The 11,054-nt window shown below is 43.3% G+C and overlaps 1 protein-coding gene across 1 annotated transcript; it reads left to right on the forward strand.

Moving 5' to 3' along the window:
- The first annotated feature begins 680 nt into the window (after positions 1-680).
- gnsa (glucosamine (N-acetyl)-6-sulfatase a) lies at positions 681-10,827 on the forward strand. Its single transcript, XM_061252824.1, has 14 exons — positions 681-1,018; positions 1,855-1,914; positions 3,293-3,499; positions 4,545-4,610; positions 5,461-5,559; positions 5,916-6,083; positions 6,190-6,272; positions 6,385-6,503; positions 6,829-6,932; positions 7,236-7,337; positions 7,476-7,586; positions 7,686-7,796; positions 8,150-8,310; positions 8,479-10,827. The coding sequence occupies exons 1-14, from the start codon at positions 863-865 to the stop codon at positions 8,552-8,554; spliced, it is 1,623 nt and encodes a 540-aa protein (XP_061108808.1). The 5' UTR covers positions 681-862; the 3' UTR covers positions 8,555-10,827.
- The last annotated feature ends 227 nt before the right edge of the window (positions 10,828-11,054 follow it).

The following is an 11,054-nucleotide window of genomic DNA, read 5'->3' on the forward strand; positions in this document are numbered from 1 at the left end:
ACATGTTTTTCAATACGACACCTGGCAAGATGGCTCTACTGGGAAAACAAAATTGGACTATGTCGCTCAAGTTTTCAGGAAATATATATCCCATAATTGTCTACCAAAACACAGAAAAGAGACAAATCCAAGAGGTTCTGTGGTGCAACTGGTGAATCTGTGCTTGACATGGAATGGCCCTCCTGCAATATTTGTGACTGAATGCCTGTCGAAGATGTATGCCTGTAAAGCTATCATAAAGAGGGAGTGTTATCAGGAGATTAGTTGATTAAAAAACGGACATTAGTTTTCATGCATTCAACAATATTGTTACCACATTTTATTACGTATGTCAGCTGTTTCAGCTTGAGCCAAATAAAGAATCTATAATGCTAAAAAGTCTTAAGATTAACTGTTTCAGTTCATTAACATCTCAGCAAAATAAGTCTGCATCAGCATCCCAAGAACATACATAAAGAGACTATGTCGACTATTATACATTATTTCAATTCTACTCGTATAAAGACATTTTTGGGGCTGTGTCCGCGACAGGTTGGTTACATTTAAACATATATTAGTGTGTGACGCCAGACTGCAGACACTGAATCCCCCAAAACAAAATAGGTTCATAACTAATGACGTTTGTAACAAACAACTCGCAGGCACGCGGTGGGTATCAGCTGACCGGGACTTCCGCTACCAAGCCGCACTGGACGTGAAAACAGGGAAATTCGTCTTGGAGCTGAAGGATCTGGTTTATTCGTACCTCTTCTCGAAAGGGACCATTTTATCAAGCTAGCCGCCTAATTATATTTTACGCTTTTATATATTTTCGGACCCCTTGGGCGTACACGCAGAATCTCTTGCTTAATTCAAAGCGAGAATGAGAACAATTAGATTGTATCCCCGGCCCTTAGTGAATTTTATTGTTATCTGCGTCACTTTGTTGGCCAATAACATGGCAGTTTTGGGCATTAACCACAGACCGAATATAGTTCTGATACTTACCGACGATTTGGATGTTTCTATCGGTGGCATGGTAAGTTACATATTGTTCGTATTTACAAAGTCGTTTGTGTTTTTTTGCTCGTGTTTTAGTATTACCAGCTCGCTACCTAACTGCTAGGTAGCATATACTTTCATCCTATTGACAAAGTTAAACAGACTAGCTAGCTATTAAAAGCAAATAATACAGTTTCGACTTCTGTACGACTTGCTAACTAGCTATGTTATGTATCTGTAGTCTCATTATCCAAACTATCAGCTGTTTTTGGTTTTGCTTTAGCTGCTAGCTAGCCATCTGATATGGTTGTTTATCACTAGCTAATTTCCGATTTATTGTGCAACCATCAGGTAGCTAACTTTTTCGCATTTAGTCCAGTTCCCCGTCATGATTTACCTGGGGGAAAGTGTAAGGAATTATCAAACAATCACCCATGGCATCCATCGTCAGGGACGAAACGGAGTTAGCTATCATTTGTCAATAATCAGCACATCTCACGTTTTGCATCCCCGAAGTTCTTCGTCTCAGTGGAGCGAGAATGGACTGTATTTAGGAATCCTATAAATTATTCAGTTCATGCCTCAATTAATGCAGTCCTACGGTCCTACACCTATGATGAGTGGATTGAGGTATAGCTTTGTGCTAGTTTCTATTTAATTGAGTTTCTCGTCGAAAGCAATTCTGTCCAGCTAGGCTATGTCGTCAGTCAGTATCTTATAGAGGTGGTTGTATTGATACACCGGAAAATGATTCTACTGTACAGATAGGGCTTGCAGGTTCTGTGCTTGAAAATAAATATGTGTGTATTTGCAATAATCTGTCATGTCATGTTATCCTATTTTCTCTCAATTTGGGCTAATTTCTTGTTACAGACTCCTTTAAGCAAAACAAAAAAACTTATTGGAGAAGCAGGAATATCATTTACAAATACAGTAAGTATTCTCCATACCCTCCTTTATGTATTGTACAGGGTTCCATTGTATTTGTCCAACACAATTCTGTAGTTATGATAATGGCTGCTAGTAGAGCAAGCCAAGTTAACGAGCCATTTCTGCAGGAATAAAGAATCTATAATGTTAAAAAGTCTTAAAATGAACTGTTTCAGTTCATTAACATCTCAGCAAGTTTATTTCTTGCTTAACTTCAGAAATAAGTTAATATGTCTAGGACATTTTTGTGACAGACAGCTCTATCATGGGTGTGCAAACACTTTAAAGTGCACTCAGGACTTCATTTGTGGAAGGCTCAGCAGGTCTTTCTTCGGGCAATATTGCAGTGAAATGGGATTGGCCTAGATCATTGTTAATGGAAATCTTTCACACGTGAGGCAAAAAAAAGTACTGTGTTTTACAGGAGGGAAGCAGGTTTGGGTAGATTATGATTGGGAGTGGTCCACTCAACCTATCTGGAAGGAACAGCTGGTTCATGTTCATTTCTAGACCTGTTTTTTTTTTCTGATTTGAGAATAACCAGAAAGGTTCCTGTATGTTGATTGCTCCACAGCACCAAAAGAACCAGAACCCCTTGCATTAGCTCTTATAAATTAGGACTGAGTGAAGGCCTTCAAGTGTCTTTCAAATACTCTATTGAGAAAAAGTTGTTTTTCTCCCATTATTCTATCAATGAGTCAAAATGAGAGCGAGAGAGAATGTCATGTCAGATAGACATGAGAACAGAACATAACACAACAGAATAAAATCATGACTAATGTCAACCCCCTTGAAATCAAATTACATTTACATTTACATTTTTGTCATTTGGCAGACGCTTTTAATCCAAAGCGACTTACAAGTGCATAGGTTCTACCACAAGTCAAAGCATCACATCCATAACTAGGAAAATACACATGGAATGCTGTTCTAAACATATAGTCGTCATCATAAGTGCAAATTTTTTTTGTTTTTGGGGGGTTAGACAAGGGTAGGGATATCAGAAAGGGGGGGCGGGGGAAAATCAGGATGGAGGACTAAGGTAGAGTTTGAAAAGGTGTGTTTTGAGTCTGCGTCGAAATAGGGGGAGGGATTCTGCTGTCTTGACAGTGGTAGGCAAGTCATTCCACCACTGAGGAACCAGAACAGAAAACAGGCGTGAACGTGCAGCTCGACCTCCAGGTGCACGTAGAGAGGGAACCATAAGGCGACCAGAGCTGGCAGACCGGAGTGGTCTAGCTGGGGAGTAGGGAGTGATCAAGGAATCTCCTGCCTTCCTCGATGACTTCTGTCGTGTCATGCATTTCATGACCTGGCACACACCCAAGGTGCAGATGCAGAGCTGCACTAGAATCAGCCGCGCTCTTCTTCACCCCCCCAGTTTGTGGCCAGTGCCCTGTGCTGCCCCAGCCGGGCCAGCATCCTGACCGGAAAGTACCCCCACAACCACCACGTGATCAACAACACCCTGGAGGGCAACTGCAGCAGTGTGGCCTGGCAGAAGAGCCAGGAGCCCAACACCTTCCCCGTCCTACTGAAGCAGTACATGGGCTACCAGACCTTCTTCGCTGGGAAGTACCTTAACGAGGTAGCGACCACCTGCTTTTGTAGCATTTCTTGCCAAGTAGGCCAAAATGTTTCAGGGACGATCCAGGGTATGGAGTCTATCCCAGATGTAACTGCGATCTGTGTCAGTAAGCAATTTCGAGGCCTGTCCTGTACAACGCAGCTCTACTTCCATTATTATTATTATTATTACAGAAGCCGTCATTAATCAGATTTATGAAATCTGGCTGCGTGTTCTTGTATTGTTGGTCCTGCATTATAAGCTCAGAATGAAAAATATGCTGCTGTAACCGTAGGGCTCAAAACAAAAGCAACACATTGGATAAAAAGTTAATTCACATATCCGTGCATATCTGCACTTCAGCAAAGACCTGATGTGCAGTGTGATGTCACACAATGCTATGGGTGCCATGCCTCAACATGACATCACACCTGAGATTCTGCATAGAGTAATGAATTCCAATTCCATTTATTTCTTAAGATGCTTTCACATGACTCAATAATCAGAGGCTGCATTCAAAAGGCTACATTTTGTACTAAAAAAATTATAATATTGGGTTTGTCCCAAAACGTCAAGAAACTAATCGGGCCTGGCTCAGTTATCCATGTAGGCTGCGTGAAATGGCTGTGTCTGGGCTACATCTACCCGCTTAATACAAAGTTGTCATGTGATTGGAGAGGTCAGCTTCAAACAAGGTGAAAGTATCAAACTATTTGAACCCTGATGGCTCTCAAGCTGGCTTTATTTTGAGCTGTGCACTATGCCAGGCTTAGCGTTGCTGCCATGGTTTGACGCCATGTTGAGGGTTGTTGCATTCTCGAGTACCACGATGCCTTTGAAGAGAGATTATTTCCCAGCAGTGATGTGAGGGTCAGACTGGTGCTTTTTTTATTTTTTATTTTTTACTGGGCCTCGGTCCCCTGTGCTGTGGCCTAACGGTCTGTCTCTGTCCTGGCTGTTTGGCCTAACGGTCTGTCTCTCTGTCCTGGCTGTTTGGCCTAACGGTCTGTCTCTCTGTCCTGGCTGTTTGGCCTAATGGTCTGTCTCTCTGTCCTGGCTGTTTCAGTATGGATCCACAGAGGCAGGAGGAGTAGAGCACATCCCTCCAGGCTGGGACTACTGGTTTGCTCTGGTGAGAATCTGAATATGTTCAAAACATTTCCACTTGTCCCCACAAAGATTTTCAGTTGCTTCTTCAGGAATTTAAATTTAAACTGCTTCATGTTTCACCTGGTTCAATATGGCTGCTAATTTGTTTTGGTTTTATGGTATTGTTTACTGTTTTATTGTTTTATTGTTAGTTAATATTTGTGGAAAATAATCTTCAGGCACTTTGATACCAGGCACAATATAACCATATTTTAGACAAAGTGAAATCTGAGAGATTATGTTTTAGGCAAAGGTATTGTGAGTAGTGAAAGAGTTACCTGGAGCTTTTGGCAGCTCACAGATTTCCTCTTTTTGGAAATGTAAATTCCTGCAAAAATTATTTTCTGTGCATATAAAGCTGAAATGAAAAGGACAGAAAACCTTTTTGTACTGTGTATATTCCTCAAAATGCAGTGCACACAGTACGGAATAAAGGTTGTGTCCCTGGGGAACGGTTGCTAGAGCTCACGGCTGCCTGCCCTCCTTCACCCTTGGGAAAAGATATGAGTTGCTGTGCCGGTGTCACGAGCAGGAGACTATTTAAAGAAACCGACTCCCAGCTCCTGAGATAAAGTGTACTGCCAAACAGGCCATACTGAAGTTTAAGACCTGACCATAGAGCTCTAGAGTTTCTTCATATTAGACCAAGCATTTTTACTCATGTACACTCTAACTTACACACAAAAACATCAAATGGCAGAAGGAATTTCAATACAGGTATACTTATGTTGGCCCTTTAATAAACATCTGACTTCACAAAGAATTATTCGCCAAATCGGTTTATCATCTTTGTCACGTTCTCATTGCTGTTAGTGATGCATGTGACTTTACAGGAGCGGAACTCAAAGTACTACAACTACACCCTGTCTGTTAATGGGAAGGCCCAGAAGCACGGGCAGAATTACAGCGAGGACTACCTGACGGACGTGCTGGTAAGGCCGCAGGGTACTCGTTTTGGCACAGCTTGCAAACAGGTTGTTCATAAAATGATGGGCTCTTTTAGGCTGCAGTGCTGCTGAGAGAGGTCTTTTTAGCAGACCCTTGTGAAATGATATGTTGTCTGTGTCTGTGTGCACGTAAACACGGTAGTAAAACAGTGGTGTCTTTCTTTCTGAGCTGTAGTGCTGAGTTATCCCAGATTCTGCCGTCATGTGCAAAGCCAAGTAACGATGCCTTCGAGTCACATCAGTGAATCTGGCAATCTTGCTTCAGGGTGATGTCAGCAATTTCCACTGCTAATGTGGCAAAGGGCCAGCTGCTCACATGCTCCCCTGCCTCTCTGCTCCAGGCAAACCGGTCCCTGGACTTCCTGCAGTACAAATCCAACTACAGACCCTTCTTCATGATGATCTCCACGCCCGCCCCCCACGCCCCCTGGACCGCCGCCCCGCAGTACGAGGGCCGCTTCACGGACGTCAAAGCCCCCCGGGACCCCAACTTCAACGTGCACGGCAAGGTAGGGGGCCAGACCTGGAGTCATTCATAAAGCCAATTAAACAAACTATCCAAATTTATACACAGAATGCTTCATTAAAACCCTTGCTTTTTTTGGGTTCTTCAAGGACAAACACTGGCTTATAAGGCAAGCTAAGACACCCATGACAAACTCTTCTGTGCAGTTCCTGGACAACGCTTTCCGAAACCGGTACAGCCTTTTTGAGTTACTACATTTAGTCTGTGCACCTCAGATGTTAACTTAAGTGGCTGAAGAAAGGTCCATGTATGACTTTCTTGTGATATTACCTCCCCTCCACTAGATGGCGAACTCTGTTGTCCGTAGATGACCTGGTTGAGAAAGTGGTGAAGAAGCTGGAGGTGCGGGGAGAGCTGGAGGACACCTACATCATCTTCACCTCTGACAACGGCTATCACACAGGTACCCGTGGCCCTGGGCACAGCCTCTTCCAGCTGTCCATTACAGAATGGGGTTCACTATTTCAATGTCAATATCTGATATAATTTTCACCTAATGTTTCTTTATGGCAATCAAGTTGCACAGCTTCAGTCTGCCCCACACACTGGAGGCCCATGAGTATATCTCAGTGCAGTTGGGCCATCTATGCAGTATGTAGCATGGGCTGCTGAGTCATCGCTCCCAGCAGAGCTCAGACCTGTGGGACTCTGGTGAAAAGCTGGAAGTCCTCCGCCCTCCTCCACTCTCAGACTCACCTGATTCTGCTGGTCCTCTCTCCCCCCCCCAGGCCAGTTCTCCCTGCCCCTGGACAAGAGGCAGCTCTATGAGTTTGACATCAGAGTGCCCCTGCTGGTCAGAGGACCAAACATCAGTCCCAACCAGACGTCCCAGGTACGCTCCTACCAACCCTCTACAGCCAGCACACCTTTCCAGCACTGATAAAAATCAGTGCTGTGCACAGTCGTACAGCAAATCAGCATCTTATTAAGGATGAGACACTGCATATCAATTAATCACACATTTTTAGTGCTATGTTTATATACAGTTGTGTGGATTGTGTTACATTGTATTATACTGTATAAAACCGTTTTTTCCAGAACTTTTGAACATAGTTTATTGCATTGTAAGGGATATTGAAAGGAAAATGATTACATAAAAAAATAAAAAATAAATAAAAAATAAAATTCTCACCAGATGCTTGTGACCAACGTGGACTTGGGTCCCACCATCATGGATATCGCCGGCTTTGACGTCAACAAGACCCAGATGGACGGCGTGTCCTTCCTGCCTCTCATGGTAAGAGCGGGATGACGCACGGCAGGGCCTATGCTGACGCCAGAACTGCGCTGTGATTTGTGATGAACTGGTGAGCCCGTGCAGAATACAGAGTGCAAGACTGACGTGTGTGTGTGGGGGTGTCTCTCTTTCTCTCAGACTGGTAAGAGCCAGAACGTCACGTGGAGGACGGACATGCTGGTGGAGTACGAGGGCGAGGGCCTCAACATCTCTGACCCCTCCTGCCCTCTCCTGGGCCCTGGAGTCTGGGTGAGCCCCTGCCCTCCCGCTGAGTCTCCCCTGTGAATCATCGTGCGTCAGCGTGACTGTAGCTAACGCAGTCGCCCGTCTGTTGGTCTGTCTGGTTAGGGGTGCTTCCCGGACTGCGTGTGTGAGGACGCCATCAACAACACCTACGCCTGTGTGCGGACACTCTCCTCCGCGGCCAACCTGCAGTACTGCGAGTTCGATGACAACGAGGTAAAAGAAGCCAGACCTGCGTCAAATGCGTTGTCCTTTTGGATTCATACTTTAGTCTGGTGTATTAAAACTTTGGTGCTCTTGGTTGGCTTAATAGGACCAGGCAAGATCAATCAGGCACAGAATACACAGAAATACAGAAAAGTATTTCAATCCAAAACAATTGCCTATTTGACCCAGGTCTGAAAGAAGCACATTGCCACCATGTACTGTAAAGTAAAGCTTTTTTTAAATTTTTTTTTTTAGCACTGTTCATGGATGCTTTGCATGTTATAAAAAAGGTTGTGTGATAAAACCAGATGAGTGGACCTCCTGACACTTCCCCCCCCCCTTCCTGTTCCTTACCTGCCCAGGTGTTTGTGGAGGTGTACAACCTGACGGCAGACCCCTTCCAGCTGACCAACATAGCCAAGAGCATTGACCAGGAGGTTCTGGAGAAGATGAACCACAGGCTAATGATGCTGCAGTCCTGTTCGGGACCTTCCTGTCGCACACCAGGGGTCTATGATTCACGGTCAGTTTGACCAATTCATTCAACTGATGAAAAAAAATTAGGCCTGTCAAACACTAAAAAGATTGAATGGTGATTAATCACAAAAAAAATCTGTGATTAATCTCAAACTGACAGAGATGATAATTTAGAGCCTGAACCCCTCTCCCCCACCCTCTCTTTGTGCTGTAGGTACAAATTTGATCCCCGCCTGATGTTCGGCAGCCGGGGGCCCCGGTTCAGCAGACTCAGACAGGCGCTGAAGTAAGCTGAGGGGTGGAGGGCCAGCCGGTCCCAGCCGGTCCCAGCCACACCCTGTTTCTGGAGCAACGCCCCCGCCAACGGCCCACCCCTGCCACCACACCCCGTGGCCGAGGTGGGCGGAGCCTAACGCAGGGACGGAGGGATTTCAGACTGAGACAAGGCCAGCCATCGCCACAGACACTTTCATTTTTTAAACATGGTTGCCTTTATGTGTGACTGACCGCTTTGGGTCTGTAAGGAGTAAGCAGCAGCAGCTATAACAACTGTCCAAAAAACACAAGAGGTGTGCGTGTGTAATATAGGTGTAGTTTAGTGTCCCAGACTCGGTCCTAAATGTTTTTCTCTTTAATTCAGAAATGACAGAATTTGTTGTTTCTTTTGTAAAAGGTTGAATTGATGATTTGTCTTTATCTGCCTTTTTATGGACTTGTCCAATGTTGACAAGGTTTGTGAGGTAGTTTAGTTTACCGCTTTGTTACACAAAGAAAAATCATCCTTATCAAAGTGCAATCAGAATTAAGTTACTAATAAGACTTCTTGGTTTATCACAAATGCACATAGTATTAATTTTAGAGGTTAATGGTCGCAGCAGGTTTGCCTCTTTCATGGCTGAAGCATGTGTTTATATGTTGAGAGACCGTTCCCATTCTGGGGAAATGTCTCGTATGATGATTCTTTCCAAAGCAGTCTTTTATGAACCCAAAATTATTAACTTCATGCCTTTTGACAGCTATTTATATTAAACGTTTTAGGCGAGTGACAACACTCGCCTAAATGACAGTAACATTTCTCCATAAGATGAATTTCAGTGGTAATCACGTGATGTCCTTATCTACACAGAAAGTGGTGGAATAAGTGCCTGTTGAATTGAGGATGGTATATGGACTTGCAACGCTACAGCATCCATGTGAGGGTGAATACAAATTTAGTAATCCAGGAATATAGATAATAACGACATTAACAAGACAGGCAGAGGCCGCAGCTTAAATCATAGAAAACATTTTAACCTGTGAGATGCAAATAATGTTGTATTTTAATTTCTGTAAATCTGATGGGCCACAGAAACAATTGTATGGGTCACAGTTGAGTGAGATTTATGAAGCTCAGAATGTGAAGGTCTTTTCTGTGATATTTGCCATGAGTGTGAATATACAACTTGGGCCTCTATAGCAAGGTGTGATGAATGCACCTGTCATTTCAAGATGTCAGCCGTTTTCTGATCAAAGTTGAATGCTACCAAAATGAGATTATAAAATGAATCAACAATGCTCATTCATAAAGCATGAAGCCACCTTTTGGTGTTTTTTTTCAATCTGTTATTTTTTCACTGCATAATTAAATTGACTATTTTAGTATGAACTGTGAAAGGGAACTGGTGGGCGCTATGGACTGATTTGAGCAAAAGGGAGAGGTGTGATCTCGGCTATGCCTAACTTGGACTGATTTGTTTGTACAGAGAAACGCACCCCATCAACAGTCATGCAGACCCTTTTCTACGTGTAAGGGAAATCATCAATCATGTTTTACTACACAAGCTGTGAATTTCAAATATAGTTGTCGATGCTCGATAGCAACTCTGTGGTCTTTGTCCGAAACACTGCTAGTGAATTAACGCAATATGTTCATGGGAAATTGTAGGTAGTAGCTTGTTACCTGCCATACATCATCTGTTACTGACATTGTCCACCTATCATATCATTTTGCTTCCTGGCTACTTGTGTGATTAAACCTAGAGGGAAGGTAACCATTCATGAAAACATTTCAGTGTAGGAATGCAAAGCTTGTATAATAATTTGTTATAATAGATATGAGCAAGGGAAAACTATTCCTCGGTCACATACACATTCTGTGAATACAAACAGCATAGACTCAGCGTGTCATTCAAAACAGAACTGCCAATTCAGCGCACCTTGCTTCTTCAGTCACGAGGAGTCGTGACAATAGCCGTTTCTTTTCAAACATGGCTTTGGTCAACCTGATTGGCTTTTTCCATGTTAACCTGAGATTTCAGAATGTAAAGTAATCAGGGTTAAAGATGAGACAGGGTACAGGCACTGAGGATGGGGAATCAGGAGGGGTTTTGTGCATGCATATGCAGGGCATTCTGTTCTCCTTTACTTCAAATGATCACACATCCAAGCTGAGCAGTTGGTCAATGCACCATTCTGCAGCATTTTCTTTTGCACATTTATTTTCCTTTTAAGCAATACTGTTTGTTAGAGAGGGAAATGTACTTCACTGGTTTGCTGTTTGTTCAATAAAGACATTTTGAAGATCCCTTGTTGCTTGGCTGTTGTGTGTAGCTGCACAGCTGTGCTGTCAGGATATCTATTTGCTAATGCTTTTCAGTACTCGGGCAAGGTGTTCCAACAAGACCACTTTTCCATAAATTAATATTAATTTTGCCTGTAACTGATCAAAATTGGGTCTATACGCCTAGTTTTTATGTCTTTAACGAATATGTATTTTTCTCCACAATATTGTTTCTGTATGAATGGGTTTCA

This window comes from Conger conger, chromosome 8 (genome assembly GCF_963514075.1).
Source record: "Conger conger chromosome 8, fConCon1.1, whole genome shotgun sequence".
NCBI classification, from domain to species: Eukaryota; Metazoa; Chordata; class Actinopteri; order Anguilliformes; family Congridae; genus Conger; species Conger conger.